The sequence below is a fragment of the Petaurus breviceps genome, unplaced genomic scaffold, assembly GCF_028583685.1.
Source record: "Petaurus breviceps papuanus isolate PSGF00001 unplaced genomic scaffold, PetGlider_PUasm1.0 90515, whole genome shotgun sequence".
Classification (NCBI taxonomy): domain Eukaryota; kingdom Metazoa; phylum Chordata; class Mammalia; order Diprotodontia; family Petauridae; genus Petaurus; species Petaurus breviceps.
The window spans coordinates 1143025-1162743 of record NW_027187269.1 but is presented as its reverse complement, the minus strand read 5'-3'; the positions used below and the strand labels follow the sequence as shown (position 1 = coordinate 1162743).

At 38.7% G+C, this 19719-nt stretch overlaps 1 protein-coding gene and 1 long non-coding RNA gene across 2 annotated transcripts in view; both read right to left on the bottom strand.

Moving 5' to 3' along the window:
* The window catches only part of LOC138142052 (uncharacterized), a 357105-nt gene that overhangs the window by 70920 nt on the left and 266466 nt on the right, over positions 1 to 19719 (bottom strand). The window lies entirely within an intron of this gene.
* CLDN14 (claudin 14) lies at positions 661 to 3646 on the bottom strand. Its single transcript, XM_069062942.1, has one exon. The coding sequence runs from the start codon at positions 3537 to 3539 to the stop codon at positions 2832 to 2834; it is 708 nt and encodes a 235-aa protein (XP_068919043.1). The 5' UTR covers positions 3540 to 3646; the 3' UTR covers positions 661 to 2831.

Here is a 19719-nt window from a genome sequence, read left to right as displayed (position 1 = left end):
ACTTTCTTATTACTAATAGGTATAATGTTGGAATAAAATAAGCTACTCACAAGTCTTTGAACAACCAACAACAGGCCTAACACAGAAAAGATATGAAACAATATAACTTGTGCATATGCAACAAAGATACAGCAGAATTAAGCTTTTCTGGCCATGACCCTACCCCCACCCCTTTATCTCCATAGGAAAATGAGTTTGGTTAACAGAGCGAGGTATGGTAACTCAGGTGGTCTTCAGAAATCCACCAAATTAAAGGATTCCTGACTCCACATAGCTTATTATGTACTTTATGTGTTAAGGGAGACAGGGGCCACTTAAGCCCCAGGGACAACTTTGTTGTCATTTAGGGACAATCAATTCCCATTTTGGGGAAATGGGAAAATCCTGGTCTTATCATACTACTAGAGAACACTTAATAAATTCTTATTAATTGACCACATGATCCTCGTAGATTGTTCTCAGCATCATCTTTTTTCATATCTAGAGCTTCATGCAGAGAGGTGGTGACAAATCAGATGTGGAAAGAACAGCCAATATTAACAAAAGGATGAAACCAGTACATAGATTCTTATGTGTACGAGAATGACTTCCAGCTAAATTAACATGGTTAGTTTTTCAAAGCATGAAATAAATCTCAACTATGTGATTTCACTTATAAAGTCTCAAAGTTTTATTATTTTAATATAGTAAACCAAGTCATTGGTAAAAAGCTCATCAGGGATTTAGGGAGACCAGAACTCAAGTTCTACTAAGACATACTAGCTGTGTGACTGGGCAAACTCCTTGACTTCTTAGTTCTTCAGGCAACTCTCTAAGGCAATAAGTTGCTGAATAGTTGCCCATCTGCATTGTTAGAAGATGTTTTCTACATTGGTAATTTCCCTGGTAGTTTTCCTTACAATGCTAATGAAATCACCAAAAAAAAAAAATCCTCGATTAAACAAATCAGAACATAACTCTATGGAATTGATTTGATTATTCCAAATATTATTTCTTTCAGGCTTATGAGAGAAGCTCAAACAAATGTTCAGCATATGATCCAGAAGATGTGTAAGAAGACATGTTTCTCTGATTAAAGCAGTGTCACTAGCCCAGGGAGAAGGAGGGGAGGAAGGGAGGAAGGAAAGAAAGAAAGCAGGAGTATAGGAAGGACAAAAGGAAAGAGTGAAGGAAGAAAGGAATGAGTGAAGAAAGGAAGGAGTGAAAGAAAGAGTGAAGAAGGAAAGAGAGGAAGGAATAAAGGAAGGAGTGAAGGAAGGAAGGAAAGAGTGAAAAAAGTAAAGGAAGAAAGGGAAGGAGTAGAGAGGGAGGAATAAAAGAAAGTAAAGGAAGGTAAGAAGGAAGGAAAGAAGGGAAGGGAGAGGGAAGGAAGAAGGGAGGAAGGAAAGAAAGGAAGAAATAATAAAGGAATAAGCATTTATTAAACATATATAACATTAAACATGCATACTACATGTACTAAGCACTTTACAAATATTATTTATTTACAAATTATTTTATATATTATTTTTTACAAATATTATCTCATTTGAAGGAACAAAACTTGTTAGTGAAGAAGGGTAAGGCAGTGCCAGTTCCATCTGGGCCTCTTGGGAATTTGCTTTGATAAACACCCCAAAAGAGGCAGCTGTGATTTAGTGGTTAGAAAGATGACCTTGGAGTCAGGAAGACCTAGGAACAAGAACGTCTCTGACCCATATTGATTTATGACCCTGGACAAGTCACTTAACCTCAGGACTTCAAGGCAATTCTATTAAGACCAAAGGTTGTAAATAAGGTGCCAATTTGCTTTGATAGAAGGGGTCCCCTCATCTATGAGTTCTCTTTCAATGAAATCACCAGTACAGTCCATATCCCTCAACTCTCAGAAGTACATCAAATTGCTATCCAGGGAGACTTCATTCTTGTTCTTGTTCTTTCTTCTTCTTCTTTTTCTTCTTCTTCTTCTTCTTCTTCTTCTTCTTCTTCTTCTTCTTCTTCTTCTCATCTTACTGTACCTTTGATCTGTTCATTCAGATAAAACTCTGCTTGTTTTGAAATATTGGACAGCTATCTTTTTTTCAGTATAGATAGATTTTAAGAATGTTGAGGTAGAATGAATCCCCAAGCTACCATTATTTATAGATACCCTTATTTTATGGATAAGAAAAATGAGGCCTTAAGAAAGTGACAACTGATTAGTGGCAGAGCATTATTTCTTGAGCTAACCCTGATTTTAGACCAATTAAAGCAATTATTTTAATTGCTGGATCACCTTTTCAGAAAGACATTGGAATAAATTCATGCTAACCCTAGGTTTTAACATAGATTTTGCATTAGTTTCCATAAGCCCATTACCCACTGATTATCCATCCTTTTTTTTTCTCAATAAAGAACTGTGCAAATGAGTAATTACATATCTATTAAGAAATCTTTAAGACAAAAAGTTATCAGTTTACAAATCCACCAGCTGTTTCAAGAGGTCACAGGGCCATTGTCTGGCATAACTAAAACTAAAGCTTTTTGGAAACTGAACTTGAATGAGCCAAACTTAAAAGTTTTTTTAAAAAATTAGATATATTATTGAATTGCCAACATAAATACCTACATTAAATATATAAGCAGAAATTTTGTAGTCTTTGGTAGGTTACAGATTTTTTCTCTTTTCCCCCTGGTTTTTCCTTCTTTCCCATTTTCAACGCATGTTCCCATTTCCCCCTCGCATTAAAAAAAATGTAAATCATACATTTTGTGCTAAAAATGTTCCATAAATTAAAAGTTTTAAGACCTGGGTATCTCACAGAAAGACACACAGCTAAGCAGCTGAGACCCACTGCAAAATCTCTAGGAACTCACACATAGTCATTCAGTCTATAACCATTGTGGGAAGCTGATGCCACTGAGGGAACATGATTGTCCTTGCAGGCAGTGGGAGGCTGGTATGTAGGTGCCGTTGTCGCCATTCTGGACTGCGTCTGGTAATCTGAGTATGGCTCATCCTCCTGACATGACATGCAGAGTAGAGTCCCACCAATAAGGGACAGTGATGATGAAATGAAGCCCAGGTACAGGGCTTGCCCAAGCTCATATTTCATGCTAGTTGGTAGCAGTGGATTGTAGAAATTTTCTACCACATCATTGGTTGTCCAGGAGACAGCCACCATGCATAGTAGACCTGCCAAGATAAAGAGGACACCCCCAGAGACAGCAAAGTTGTTCTTGGCAGAGGTGCCTTTAGCACACTTAGTACACTTCATGCCAATAACGGCACAAGTGGAGGCCATAACAGAAAGCAGGCAGGAGATGACCATCATGGCACGAGCTGCCTGCAGGTCACGGGGCAGGGCCAACAGAGACCGGTAGATCTGACACTGATAGATGCCAGTGCTGTGCCAAACACACTCCATCCAAAGTCCCTTTAGATAGGACACAGCTGTTAAAATGTTGGTGCCCACATGAGCTGTTCTTCTCCAGTGAGGCAAGATGGTGGTTATCAAGGTCCCGATCATCCCCAAGAAGCTGAGCAAAAAACCCAGAAGCTGGACTGCTGTGCTAGCCATGTTTGCTGGTACTTACGGTGACTTGGAACCAGTTGGTTATCTGCAGTCACCTGCAGCTGTCACTTCTGAGCACTCTTGGGAATGCAGCTTCTGGCAAACTGGAGCTGTTTCTATTCTGGTGCCTCGGGAGTCCTAATAAAAATGCAGTAAGGGTATGTGGGGGGATGGGGAATAGTAGAAGGAAGGGAAATTGGTTAAATATTATCTTGTTGCCATTATTTCTGTAATGGGGATTTCCATAAGTAGGATGGCAATTAATAACACACTCTTTTGCAGAGTGCTAGGAGTTTGTCTGTCCTTACCTTCTCAACTGAAAGATGGGAGGAAGAGGGTGATATACTGTTTGATATTTTTGAATGTACAGTGGATTGGACACCTCAGTTCATCTTGGCTCAGTCATTAATTAATTTCCTGACCCTGGGTCATTTCACTCCTCTGTGCTAGAATTAGCATCCTGATGGCAGGAGGTGGGCCTGGAATTAGGTAGTAGGAGAATAGAAATGAAAGCCCTAAATGTCAAGAGAAATTACATTGGTGTTCAAAAATCATCTGGGGATTTGTAAGTCAAAAGTATCTTTTTCTTGTTGTATAGCAAAGAAAGCATGGTAGCTGAATGGGCTACTTCCCAGGGCCCAGAAATCATCTTCCTTGGATAAGCACACTTCTATGGCACAGAAATTTATTGTGCTTGACCAATAAAGCCTAATGCTCAGTTTGACAGGAATAATAAACAATTTTATCAAAGAAAATGTTAATAATGTGTATTGGCAACAATACAAAACCTTTTGGGATGTAGTCTAAAAAGTCCTTACGGGGCGATAATCATTAAATATCAAGTTTATCCAACGTCTGACTTAGTCAAACAGACTGCTTTGCTTTGCTTTAAAATGCCATTTCCTGATCAGGAATAGGTATTTCTCCCCACTTTGTGACAGGATGCTTGGAAATTCAGAAATTCTCTTGGGATATATTCCAGACAGGGAAGACAGAGACTTCCTGAGAATGTAGATCTCCACTATCTTGTCATTTGTCTTGTATTCACATGAAGGTCATAAATCTGGGGGACACAAACATTTTGGGATTGTGCAAAAACACACAAAATCCTTGTTAAATCTTGTATTAGTCAGTCAGCACTTAAGGTCTGACTTTGTGTACATGTATCAGCTAACTTTAAGGGATGAAATGAAATAAGTATATATCACCTAGTTTGTCTGTCTCCTTTAACCAAACTTTTCAGGTTAACAGAGGGAAAATTTCCATCTCTAAACACTTTCATCATCAAAAGAGAGAAAGAACATGTCAGTGATTTGGGCATGAAACTAGAAAAACAACAAATAAAAGGGCAAATACAAAAAATATAAATTCTGAAAGCAAAAGAAGAAATAAGAACAAGAAAGAGAAAATTTAAATAACCCAGTCTCAGAGAAAGAAACAGAACAAACCATAAATTCCCAAAGGCAAAAAAATACAAAACCCCAAACCATACCCAGTACTCAAAAGATCTGCAAGTAAACTCTGAAACATTCAAAGAACAATTTTGACATTACAAAATATTTTAATTGTTTGTAAAAAAAAAAAACAGGAAAAGAAAAGATCCTAGCAAACTCCTTCTATTGTGAAACTGTGGTTATTGATGATCTAGGGAGAGATAAAGCAGAGAAAGGAAACCAAGGACCAATATCTTTAAAGAGTATTGATGGAAAAAATTGAATAAAATGTTGAGAGGCTACAAAAAGCCTTTGTATTAAAAGATTATATATTATAATTAGGTCAGGCAAATCAGGGCTGATTTACACCAGGAAAATTGTAAACATGACAGACCATATTATTTTTCTTTTAGAGGGGCTAAGACAAGGCAATTGGGGTTAAGTGACTTTCCCAGCTAGTAAGTGTGTCAAGTGTCTGAGGCCAGATTTGAACTCAGGTTCTCCTGATTCCAGGGTCAGTGCTCTGGCCACTGCGCCACCTAAAACTGTCCCCAAAATAGACCATATTAATAGGAAAAAAAATGATAAAAACACATATTTACATTAGCATATAGAATCTTTTTTTGACAAAATTTAGTCTCTATATTCAAATCACTAAAAAACATAAGGATAAATGACCTCTGATAAGACAAATAGGATCTATCCAAAACCAAATGTTAAAAGATCAGGGATAAAGCAAGAATGCTCATTGTGACTATTTTTTTAAAATGTCGTTTTAGAAATGTTAACTATTATATTAATATAAGATTAAAAAATTGAGGTAATAAGCATAGCTGAAGAACAGATTTTTTTAGTTTTTGCAAATGATATTATGGTTTATTTAGAGAACCCTGTATACTAAAAAATAATTGAAATAATTATGTCAGTAAGGTAGCAAGATATAAAATAAGCCCACAAAAATCATCATCCTTGTATTATTTTACATACAAAATCCAACAGATAGAGAAGCAAAAGGAAATTCCATTCAAGATAACTGCAGAATGTATAAATTTATGGGAGGCCATCTATCATGACATACATAGTAATTATATGACTATAACTATAAAACACTTTAAAAATAAAAATAGACCTAAATAATTGGAGATATATTACTTGCTCATTGCTAGGCTGTGCCAATATGAAAAAAATTATAATATTACTAATACTACCTAATCAGATCTGAATCTTCCAAGATTTGTGTGGGAGGGGGATTGTGGGAATGCATGTGGGAGCATGTTTGGATATGGCCATATGAGCTTTAAAGATCAACTTCCCAGAAAACTCTAAAGATAGCTATAAATTAAATCACTAAATCCTAATTTAAATGTGTTTTTGTCAGATATCTGCTTATGAATGTCCTGTGTTTAGCATTCCTTTTTGCATGTCGTATAATTTACCTGTCTCATACCAGATTCAAACTGTATTTTGGTACTTGTTTTCTCCTTTCTTCCTTTTGTGGAAAACTGTTGTTGACCAAAATGCTATGACTCATACCTGTGGCAGATTGAGTTAATCCTCTTTCCTAGGCTGTTGCAAGCTGGGATACCATCAAACCAATGTGGGGAAGTTTTAGTTAATTTAGCCCCCAGGTGGATTGATGTGAAACCCAGATATGGAACCCCTTAGGCAATGAGCACATAAAGATGCCATATAAGGGCAGCCACTGGATCATGTTCCAGGCACTTTCTTTGGCTGCCCAGACAGCTCAACAGTTGGTTTGCCTGGGCCCAGGCAGCCCTCCCTACCCCATTTCCTGCTACACATGGATGCCTGGTGCCCTGGACAATTCTACTCCCAGACTGAATCTCTATGGACAATAATAATCAACCTGAACTCATTCCTCATTGATTAATATTACTCCCCTATCTCATTATTCCCTCCAACACAGTGATTCTGAAACCCCAGCTGCCACTGTCCAAATCTCATTCTTGGCCCCCTCAACCTCACCCCTCTAACTTTTCACTCTATCTGCTCTTTGAAATACCTGCTCCATAATTAATAAACTTGCTTTCATCTTGAATCTTTCCCTTTCCCAATCTTTCCATCTTCTTGCTCTCACTGAGACTTGGCACCCTCTAGATGCCTACCTACTCTTTTTAAAAATTTATTTTATTTTATTTTATTTCTTTAGCTACTCTTTCTAGCACCGGTTACACATTCATTCATATCCTCAATTCATGACCCTAGGTTGTGGTAGGTGGAAAAGTTGGAATTCTCTTTGCTCTCCATTATACTCCTAGACTCTAACTCTACCACTGTAACCTAGTAACCTCTCTTCCTTTCTCTGAGGTTCATATAATCCATATTTATCACATAATCAAAATTGTGGTAGTTGTTGTCTACCATCCTCCAGAATCCTCTCCTTTTTTTCTCAATGAATTTGTACCTATCTCACTGTCTCTCCTTTACAGCTTTTCATTGCATACTAGAGGACTTCAGCATACTTATTAAAATTCCCTCAAACACAGTTCTTCAACTTATTCCTTTTATATGGCTAACAATTCCCCCACATCATCTCAGATGCCTTTGATCTTGCCATGTGTGATAGTAAAGGCAATTAAAGATTCCCCTGTATTGGCTTGGTTTTCAAATTGCTTGTGTTAAAACCCAGAGCTTGTTAATCCCACCTGTGGGATGGAGTTGTTGACTTGAAAAGAGAGACACAAACTGGGAGGAGCTGGTGACGTAGATTTGGAGAGACAAGAAAGAGGCAGAAGAACTTTTTGAAAGCAGCACCTCGTGGAGGCAGAGAGAGACTGAGAGAATTGCTGGGGGCCACTTTGAATTGCCCTGGACTTTTGAGACCTGCCCCCTGAGCTGCCAAGGACTGAGGAGACATGGCTGTTTTTCTGGTACTTTGTCTGTCTGTTTTGATGTTGTCTTGCCAGATTTGTCCACTGGTGAAAGACAGTCCTTTTGTTGAAGAAGTCCTGGAACCTGGCTGTTGGCTAAGAGCTCCTGAGACTGTCCTGCAGACAGAGAGTGAATACTGTCCACTGGTGAAGGACAGTGCTGTTGTTGCAGGGGTCTGGAGACTGTCCTGCAGACAGAGTGAATACTGTCCACTGGTGAAGGATAGTGCTGTTGTTGCAGGGGTCTGGGAACCTTTCTGTTGGTTCAGAAGCCCTGAAGAAGGATTTTCTTGTTGTATGTTTACAGAAATCCTGGGAGAGGGTTTTGCTAATGTTTTCAGGGGTTCTAGGACTGTTCTACAGACAGAGGATGAATTAATGAAGAGACTGGCAATGTATCTTGTGGCCTTGCTAAGCCTTGTCTCCCCAGGAACTAAGATTGCTGAGAACTTGCCTTGTGTCAAGATGAAGAAAAGACCTCCATTTGGGTATTAAGTGCTGTGCTTAAACTTGATGTAACTCTGGGCTAGGTTCAATTGTGATCCAGGGGTGGGGAACTTTTGACCTTTTTGTGTTCTATGGTTGAACAAATGAATGTACTTTACTTAGATTGGAAACTAATCTCCATTTGAGAAGAGGGGCTTTGTGGTGGACTAAATGAAGGTACAGCCTAGGGGTGGAGTAGTATTTAGAACAGGGACTTTGTAATTGATTGAATGATTGGAAGGTCCTGGGGTGGGGTAGTACTTGGAGATTATTTAATCACACTTAGTAAATGCTGTATTTTGAATAATGTCATGTTTTGATCTTCTCTGTTCTTGGTTTGTCACTGAATAAAATGGAGAGCACCTACACTGGTATTTTGAACCTTGGGAAGTTGCCTTTCCTTGGTATTACATTACACCATGACCAACAAGTTTACAGCTTCCATGTTCATGAACTCTGAAATTCCTTTATCTGGTTCAGTCTATTATCATTCCACATCTCCTTTTGTCTTGCAAGCCTAAAACATATTTTCTGACCTTATCATGACCTTCAATCCCTTTGCCCTCAGCTCTTTCCCAGACCATCACCCCAACACTGGCTACACTCTCCTCCCTTCTCCATCTTGACTATTTGGTGAACCAGTTAAGCTCCATACTGTCATCTTCTCTCAAGTCCTCTGCCCTGGTAATCTGTCAAAGATCTTGCCTTGACAATCTTCACAAAACTGGAGAAAATCTCAAACTCTACTAGCTGTGTCCCCTACAAATTTTTGTTACCTAATCTCAAATGGACCCTCATTTCATTTGACTCACTATCCCATTCATCATGGCAGCTTTTCTAAAGCTTTTCATCTCTCCTTAAATCTCCCATGGCTCCTTACCTCTTATCTTCTTAGGTAAGAACCTTTCCTCAAGTTTCACTGAAAAAATTGAGGTCATTTGAGGTGGCTAGGTGGCAGAATAAATAGAGCACTGGCCCTGGAGGCAGGAGGACCTGAGTTCAAATCCGACCTCAGACACTTAACACTTACTAGCCGTGTGACCTTGGGCAAGTCACTTAACCCCAATTGCCCTGCCTTCCCCCTCCAAAAAAATAGCAAAAAAAAATGAGTTCATTCACTAACTAAGGGTCCCTCTTCTCCTTTCTCCTTACCTCCTTATTTTTTTAACTTCCCTACTTTCCTTCAAGTCTCAGCTACCTTCTTCCTACCTTCTGAAAGAAGCCTTCCCTAGTCTTCCTTAATCTTAGCTCCTTCCCTCTGAGACTCCCCCCAATTTATCCTGTATATATGTTGTTTATAAATAGTTGTTTTTATGTTTTTTCTCAATTTGTGAGTTTCTTCAGAGCATGAATTTTTTTTGTTGCTTTATTATGGTTGTTCTCTTTTATTTTTGTTTTGGCCTTTCTTTTTTTATCTCTGTTGCTTAGCACAGTGCTTGGTACATAGTTGGAGTTTAATAAATGCTGACTGAGGATAATCTCTGTTCCCTGAGGCTTCAATGGTGGGCTGACTGAATTACCTGGTCTGGATTCCTGGACTCTTAGACTCATGTGGCTTGTGTGTTCCTACTCTTTGAAACTCCTAAGATAAGAGACTTCACTCTTCTGCATCTAGAATGGAAAAAAAGAATGAAAAGGCCAAGGGACCAGGCTTGTTTTTCAGCTGCTATGTGGCCTCAGGAGGGGAAGATCTCATAACCTTTCTCCTAACAGGATTCTCTCACCAGAAGCTATGAGTAAAGTAACTATAAAAGTTATAAAAGAGACTTGGTTCTAACTCAATCCTAATGAAGGCAGCCAACAGCTCCAGCTACTTAGCCAAAGGAAACAGGGTCCTCCCAACTGAGCTTCTCCCAGAAGAACATGCCAAGTCAAAAAACCTGAATACCAAAATGCAAGATAATACGAGCCTAGGTCAAGCAAGGCTAGTAATAGAATATCCATTCATGATCTAGCCTCTCCAAGGTGTCTCCCACCCAGAAACAGTTCCCTCTGTGACCCCCATCCCAAATCCATTGGACTACCTATTCCTCTCACATCTTCCCAGAGTCTTTTCCTTCAGCAACCTGAATTGGAATTGGCCTCTTTTATCTTCTTTCTTGAAGCTGGAAACAGACTCCACACTCAAGAAGAATCTCATTTGGAAAGTCCCAAAGTGGGGAGCTAGAGCTTTCTTACCTCTCACCAACTCTGTCCTGCCCCTTACACAGGACAGGGCCTTAATCCCCACCCATGAGGAGAGAGTTCCATACCATTGGGCTTTGGGACAGGAGTTAAATTCCATGAGGAGATGCCACTCTAATTAAGCTGATGGGGTCTCCACAAGCACCAGACCAATGTTTGTAAAGCCAGGAATAATGCCAAACACATATAGGCACTTAATAAATGCATGTTCCCTTCCATATCCCCCTCTGGAATGCTCACTTCCTCAGTTAACCAGGAGAAAAACAAAACAAACCCCAAAATAGGTGGTGGGTCGAAGGGGCTCTTTGGGTAAACACTGGTTGGTAAAAGTTGTTCGTTATCAAGGCATCTTGCATGCCCTGTGTAAGAATAGCGGTGGCTTATCTGGAACAGCTTTGAAAAGTCTTTTCTGAAGTCTGAAGACTGAATAACCTTTGGAGGTACCTGGAGAGCCCTTTCAGTTTTGATTCCATGACTACCTTGCACTAGAAACTCAGGGACCTCCTAGAGCTTTGTCAGAAGGTTGTGAAGGTTCCTAGTTCTTAAAGTTAGTTCATTAATTCTTTAAAAGTGTGGTGAAAAACTCTAAGACTGTCTGACCTTATTAGTTGTAGGAAATGCACTCTAAATTTATTGGAGGTCAGACTATTTTAGGAAGACGAGTGTTATTTTTAGAAACCATTAGGTTGCTATTTTTAAACCTGTACTATTAAAATCTTGCTTTAATTAAAGGAGTGTTAATGAGCCTCTGACTCTCTGGCTTATTCTTCCTTCCTCAATTTTTTCCAGTTGCTCCTGGCATCAAGTAATACTTTAACTTCTGGAGAATAAATTTTCATTCTGGGTGCTATTTACTGCAAAAATAACTACAAATTAATGTACCTATAACAAAATCAAATGAAGTCTATCTAAGTTCTTGTTAAAGAGTATGAGCCCTTGAGGGATCCTTTTTAGTAAATGTATTGGCCTGCCAGTCTTGGGTAGCAAAAGCAATAGTGAGGGCACAAGGGTATGAATGCTTGAATTACCCATGCTTACAGCTGGACCCATCTGAATTGAGAAGCACAGCAATACTTTCCATCCCCATTACCAGTAGTCACTATTTTTTGTATGGGCTTATGTGTATTAGCAATTTGCTAGTGTGATACAAATCCAAGAAAGGAACACATCTATATGGCACTTCCATTTTTTCTCATACATAGGATCCTGTGATTCTACATAATGACTCTTAAAATTTTAGAACTGGAAATGTCATCTAGTATAAAAGATATACAGATTAAAGAAAAGAAGCCCAGAAATATTGCTTCTTCAATGTATCATAGATTTAGAGCTGGAACTCAAGGTTATCTAGTCCAATCCACTGATTTTACAGATGAGGAAACAGGTTCATGGAGGATAAGTGACTTTCCCAAGGCAACACAGGTAGCAGAGAAGAGTTTCAAGCCTAGGGATTTGGACTCCAGATTCAGCATCACTTGAGAGACAATGTGGTGTAGTGGAGAGGGCACTGGCTTTTGAGTCAAAAGACCTAGATTGTCATGTTGACTTTGACATTTACTGACTATGTGACTGTGAGCAAGGCATTTAAACTTCCTTGGCCTCAGTTTTTTCAAATGTAAAAAGGGAAGATAATACTTTCACTGCATTCTTGAGAGTGTTGTTGTGAATACTTGTAAAGTACCATAGAAATATGAGCTGTAATTACTACATCAAGATCACACATCTGGGTCTAGAACCAAGGGCTTCAAACTCCTATCTTAGTGATTTAATAGAATCATAATAAGTGTATAAAAGTAAAATACCAGAGATGCTTTTTGAACTCAGGCTTTTAGACTCTAGATCCAGTATTTTTTCCATTATATCACATTGCCTCTCATACTACATTAGGCAATGTCAAGCCTTGGACTGACTCATTCAAGTGTCCCTTTTTGGAAGATGGGCTCATACTCTTTAACAAGAACTTAGATAGACTTTGTTTGATTTTGTTATAGTTATGTTAATTTGTGGTTATTTTTTTTGCAGCAAACAGTACCCAGAATGAAAATTTATTCTCCAGAAGTTAAAGTACTCTTTGAGAAGCAACAGAATATATTCTATTTGTTTCTAGCAATTTGGACTCTTTGTAAATGTAGCCACATGAAGCATTATAGTGTGCAAATCTCCAATGAGCAGCTGTGAAAAGCAAGAACACTATGTTAGCTCATGCTGGCTTTTGACACTAGATTTGAAGAGATTTTTTTTCACATAAACTTTTTTATCATCTCATTCCTGGGATGTCCATGAACAGTTACATATATTAAAAATTGTAAGTAGCATTTTTTTCTCAGCAGCACAAAGTGATGGAAGGAGCACTGAAGGTAAAATCAGAAGGTCTGGTTTTGAATCATGCTGTTACCACTCAGAGACTGTGTGAACATGGGTCAGCTAGTCACCTATCCTCTCTTCAGGTTTCTCACCTACTAAATGTGGATAATAATACTTATACTATGCAACTATATGGGATTGTTGTGAATAAAATGCTTTGTAACTTGTTAGGCTGTATGTAAGTGGGATCTTTTATTCTATTCCTGATGTTCTTTTTATTGGTAGTTTTAGTTGAGTTACAACCACACTGGAAACTTAAAAGAGAATTGGACATTAGCCTTCTTTTGTAAATGAGTTCAGTATCTAGCTCACCATCTCTTTCATCCTAACTCCTGACGTTATATTAGGGTGCTTCAAAATACATGTTGTTTTCCCTCAAATATAGTTGCATTCCAGTTCCTCTTTCCCTCTTAACTATATACAGGTATGTTTATATTCTGCACATACCCTTTGATTTAGCAATCCCACTGCTAGATCTATATCCCAAAGACATCAAAAAAAAGAGAAAACTTGGACAAAAATATTTATAGCAACTCTTTTTGTGGTAGTTAGGAGTTGGAAATCAAAGGGATGCCCATAAATTGGGGAATGTCTAAACAAGCTGTGGTATATGATTGTTTTTTTGGTTTTGTTTCATTTTTTTTGGATGGTGGGAAGGCAGGGCAATTGGGGTTAAGTGACTTGCCCAAGGCCACATGGCTAGAAAGTGTTAAGTGTCTGAGGCCAGATTTGACCTCACGTCCTCCTGACTCTAGGGCCAGTGCTCAATTCATTGCACCACCTAACCATCCCTGTGGTATATGATTATAACAGAATATTATTGTGTACAAGAAATTGTAGCAGCAAGCACCCCAAGCGTCCTCAGGGTTTGCAGCTACCACAGGTTCTTGGATCTGCTTTGTTAAAGGAAAGCAACTCAAAATGGGTTAACAAGCTTACTTTAATCAGTCAGACATATATCGTTTACCTTGTTCAGGAGAAAAGGTCAGCACCCTGAACCTCAAAGTACACAGGCATAATTATCAAGACAGAAACATCAAGTAGACAGATTTCCAAACTGTCCAACCACCACATCCATACCCAGTCAACATCTGGGTTTCCACATTCTGGGTTTTTCAAAGCCGGGGGACTCTCAACAACGGCTTCCCAGAATTCAGATCAAATCACAGAACATTTCTCAAAGTGAGTCCCAAAAACAAAGCTACACATCAGGGCTTATATAGCCTTCTCCTGGCTCAGAGAATGTAACAACCTTATTGACTCACTGGCCAATCAAGAAGTATCTACTGAAAAACAAGCCTCCCCCACCCCAGGCTTCAGGTGCACATTAGCCTAGGGGCAGGGAAGATCTTTAAAATTTACATTCTTATTACATTCGGCCCCAAGATCTTTCATGCCCATAGCATAGACAATTTACTTTTGAATTAGCATTAAACATCTCTTAGGTCACATTTTCAAAGTACAGAACTAAAGTTACCAAAGTGGCCACTGGGCCTTAAACAAACACCAAGTACATAGCATTATCACTTCAGTTCAAAACAAGAGTTCAAATAAAGTTCTGGGGGGAGGGGAGTGTTCTTCCCCTCACACAGCTCCAGCCTCTGCTTCCAAGTACAGAGAGGGGGCTGAGCAACAAAACCAACAAGGTGGGGTCCCTGGGGATCCAAGGCACTTCATCCCACCCACCATAGTCACAAGTCCATACTCCCCCTGGGTCCCAAACTGTGGGATGCAGCCAGGAAACACACTCAGTGCCCCTGCTTTGCTGCTCAGTTCTTATCTTTTCCTGTGGCTGAATTCCGAACTCCTGGGCTCCCTAATTGTTTGTTTCCCAGTTGTGGTAGCTGTGATTCTGTGGAGCTGTGGAGCCGGAGAGAAGAATGGCCTGCATGCTGACTTCGCTGAGCTGAGAGCAGGAATGGTGAGCTGCCTGCATCGGGACCTGGGCAGAAGCCAGGAGCGGCTGCCGCTTGCGGGAGGAGAAGGAGCCCAGGAGTTCGGAATTCAGCCACAGGAAAAGATAAGAACTGAGCAGCAAAGCAGGGGCACTGAGTGTGTTTCCTGGCTGCATCCCACAGTTTGGGACCCAGGGGGAGTATGGACTTGTGACTATGGTGGGTGGGATGAAGTGCCTTGGATCCCCAGGGACCCCACCTTGTTGGTTTTGTTGCTCAGCCCCCTCTCTGTACTTGGAAGCAGAGGCTGGAGCTGTGTGAGGGGAAGAACACTCCCCTCCCCCCAGAACTTTATTTGAACTCTTGTTTTGAACTGAAGTGATAATGCTATGTACTTGGTGTTTGTTTAAGGCCCAGTGGCCACTTTGGTAACTTTAGTTCTGTACTTTGAAAATGTGACCTAAGAGATGTTTAATGCTAATTCAAAAGTAAATTGTCTATGCTATGGGCATGAAAGATCTTGGGGCCGAATGTAATAAGAATGTAAATTTTAAAGATCTTCCCTGCCCCTAGGCTAATGTGCACCTGAAGCCTGGGGTGGGGGAGGCTTGTTTTTCAGTAGATACTTCTTGATTGGCCAGTGAGTCAATAAGGTTGTTACATTCTCTGAGCCAGGAGAAGGCTATATAAGCCCTGATGTGTAGCTTTGTTTTTGGGACTCACTTTGAGAAATGTTCTGTGATTTGATCTGAATTCTGGGAAGCCGTTGTTGAGAGTCCCCCGGCTTTGAAAAACCCAGAATGTGGAAACCCAGATGTTGACTGGGTATGGATGTGGTGGTTGGACAGTTTGGAAATCTGTCTACTTGATGTTTCTGTCTTGATAATTATGCCTGTGTACTTTGAGGTTCAGGGTGCTGACCTTTTCTCCTGAACAAGGTAAACGATATATGTCTGACTGATTAAAGTAAGCTTGTTAACCCATTTTGAGTGGCTTTCCTTTAACAAAGCAGATCCAAGAACCTGTATGGGCGGCAAACCCTGAGGACGCGCTTGGGGTGCTTGCTGCTATAGAAATGACAAGCAGGATGATTTCAGATACACCTGGAAAGTCTTACACTGATGTATAGTGAAGTGAACAGAACCATAGTAAGACCAATATTGTTCAATGAAGAACTGTGATGACTTAGCAATGATCCAAGACAATCCCAAAGGGCCAATGATGAAGTATACTATTTTCTTTCAGAGAAAGAACTGATATTTTTTTTTTTGCTTTTTGGAGGGCAATTGGGGTTGTTACTTGCCCAAGGTCACACAGCTAGTTTTTTGTTAAGTGTCTGAGGCCGAATTCAAACCCAGGTCCTCCTGACTCCAGGGCCAGTGCTCTATTCACTGCTCCACCTAGCTGCCCCAAAGAACTGATATTCTTAGTCTACAGACTGAAGTATGCTATTTTTTTATTCTCTTTCATTATTTTTCTTTTATTCTAGTCTCCTTGTACAAAATGACTAATATGGAAATGTTTTACATAATTTTACATGTATAATCTATATCTGATTGATTACTATCTCAGGAAAGGAGGAGGGCAGACAGGGAAGGAGGGATAGAATTTGGAACTCAAAACTTTAAAAAATGTTAAAAAATTGTGTTAGTATGTAATGGGGGGGGGAAATAAAATATATATTAAAATATATATACCTTGAGCCCCAAGAAAAACCAGATTCCATCAACTTCCATGAAGATCCCCAGAACATCATATACTACCTTTAAACTCAAATGGCTAACATTGGCCCAACCCACCAATAAGAAGGAAGCTTGTCAGCTAGTGGAGTTATTCTGGTTTTGTCAGTCTTATATCCCTCATTTGGGCATCTATATAGTGATTAGAAAAGTCCCCTAATTTGTCTCAGGACTGAGCAAGGCAAGCTACTGCTTTAAAAAACGGTAACCCCAATTGCCCTCCAAAAAGCAAAAAAGAAAACAGTAATACTGTAGTATACTGAGTTTTATGACCCTGAGAGGCCCGTGACTCTGGAGGTGTCTGCCTCTGTACAAGGGTTAGAACCTATTGAGCTGGAGATTCCTTGTAAGTACTGTATTACAACCCATATTACATCTGGCACATGCTTGTGTGCTAGATCCACACAAATCATTAACATTTTTTTATACTACCAACAAAATCCAGCAAGGACAGTTAGAAAGAAATTCCATTTAAAATGACTACAAGTAGTATAAAATACTTTGGAGTCTACCCACCAAGACATACCAAGGAACTGCATGAACATAATTACAAAATGCTCTAAATAAATATCTAAGTAATTGGAGAAATATTCATTTTTCATGAATAGGCCAAGCCAATTTAATAAAAATGATATTCCTATCTAAACTAATTTACTTGCTCAGTGCCATACAAATCAAACTATCAAAAAATTACTTTATAGACCTATAAAAATATACCAAAGTTCACCTGCAAATCAAGAAAATCAATAAAAAATAATGGGGAAAGAAAGAGGCCTAGCAGTAAAAGATCTCAAACTATGCTGCAAAGCTCTAATCATTAAAACAATTTGGTACTGGGTAAGAGATAGAGAGGTTGATCAATGGAGCAGATTAAGTATACAATATGCAGAAGTAAATGAGCTTGGTAATCTAGTATTCGATAAACTCAAAGATCCTAGCTGGAATGCTCAATGGAAAAGAACCCACTATCTGACAAAAAACATGCTGGAAAAATTAAAAAACAGTCCAGCAGAAACTAGAAATCGATCTATATTTCAGGATATATATCAAGATATGCTCTAAATGGGAGCATGAATTAGATTTTGATAGTGGTGATGTCATATTAGTAGAGTAGGGAAGAAAATACCTGTCAGATTTATGGATAGGGAAAGAGATCGAGAAGTTCATGTAAAGTAAAATGGATAATTTTGATTAAATAAAATTAAAAAGTTTTTGTACTAACAAAACAAAAAAAGGAAGAAAAGCAGGAAATGGGAAAAATTATTCTAGTTTCTCTTATAAAGATCTCATTTCTCAGATATATAAGGGACTGAGTCAAATTTACAATAATTAGCCATTTCCCAGTTGATTAATGCTCAAAGGATGTGAAGAGACAGTTTTCAGAGGACGAAATCCAAGCTATCAATAGCCACATGAAAAGATATTGTAAATAACTAATAATTAGAGAAATTCATATTAAAACAACTCTGAAGTACCATTTCATATTCATCAAAATGCCTAAGAAGTCATAAAAGGCAAATGAAAAATGCTGGAGGGAATGTGACAAAACAGGTACATCAATAATATATTTTTGGTGGAATTGTAAATTATTCCAACCATTCTGGAAAGAAATTTGGAACTATGCCTGAAAGACTATTAAACTATATCTATATACCCTTTAACTCAGCAATAACCTCTACTAGGGCTATGCCCCAAAGAGGTCAAAGAAAAAGTTAAAGGCTCCATACATATAAAAATATTTATAGCACCTCTTTTTGTGGTGGCAAAGAATTGGATGTCCATCAATTTGGGAATGGCTAAACAAGTTGTGGCATATGAATGTGATGAAATACTATTCTGCTGTAAGAAATCATGAAGGGAATGGTTTCAGAAAAATGTGGGAAGACTTATGTGAACTACTGCAAAGTGAAGTGAGCAGAACCAGGAGGACAATCTACACAATAATGGCAATGTTGTAAAGATAATGAACTTTGAAAGACAGTAATTCTGATCAAAACAATACCCTACTATAATTCCAGTGACTCGTGATATAACATGCCATCAACCTCTAGATAGAGAACTGATGAATTAGGTACAGATTGAAGCTGTACCTCTTTTTTCTCTGCCTCTTTTATGGGGAGTGGGGCACGGGGCGGGGTAAATGGTAAAAAGTTAGCAATAGCTATTGCAATTGGCCGGGCTTTTGGAAAAGCAACAGAATTACACTGTTTTCTCTAAGAACAGTAGATAGATAGATAGATAGATAGATAGATAGATAGATAGATAGATAGATAGATAGATAGATAGATAGATAGATAGATAGATAGATAGAATTAACTTCCAAATGCATCTAGCATGGAAATTCAGGCTTTGAGTATGTTTTAGTGATAAGTTCTCAACATTGGATTAAGGATTTTACATATAAAATTGCATTGATAATTGTAAAGAAAGAGAAATTATTTTCTTTTTTTAAAGTATCTGATATTTTTAAGATAGAAGAGTTTGCTTTATAAATTATACCCTTCTGATTTTTTTTAGATTCTTATATCAGGTACAGGGTTTAGGTAAAGATAAAAATATCAAGTGGTATATAAAAACAGAAATTCTCAAGCTTGAGGTTTGGAGACCCAAATTTAAGTGATTCTAAAATGTATTAAGTCTTGTCATTGGGAGATATTATCAGAGTTACCTAGGAATCTCTACAAGTGACTTGGAACCAGAGAAGCAGAACCCCCTTCAGAGCTGTCCTAAAAATGAGGCCTGTTCCAGAATGTCCAAGAGAAGGTATCTCTAGGGACCAAATGACTGCATGAAGACACCTGGGATTTGAGACAATATGAAATGACTAAATGGACATTGGACATGGGTTACTAGGATATGTGACTTGATATTATTTAATACTTGTGATGTTTTATGATGACATTGTTTTGGCCTTTTGTTTCATGGTGTTTATGTTTGCTGAGTTTTCTTGGTTACCTTGATGACATACAAATCTCTCCTCTCAAAATTGTCCATTGTGATCTCTCTAAGTAGTTTGATTTGTAGCCTAACTTAGGCAATTCTGATTAGGAATATATGAAAACCTTATAAATTTGACTTATAGATAAGTGATCCATGGAGTGAGTGGGTGTAGAGGGAGTGAGCTGGCCCCTCCCCCATGAATCAAAAGGGGGAATTGAGGGAATTGAAACAGCAAATGGTAGTGGGAATTGTGT

What these genes read in the sequence shown, in the direction of transcription:
- CLDN14 (XM_069062942.1), bottom strand. Translation starts at nt 3,539, where the DNA reads ATGGCTAGCACAGCAGTCCAGCTTCTGGGTTTTTTGCTCAGCTTCTTG.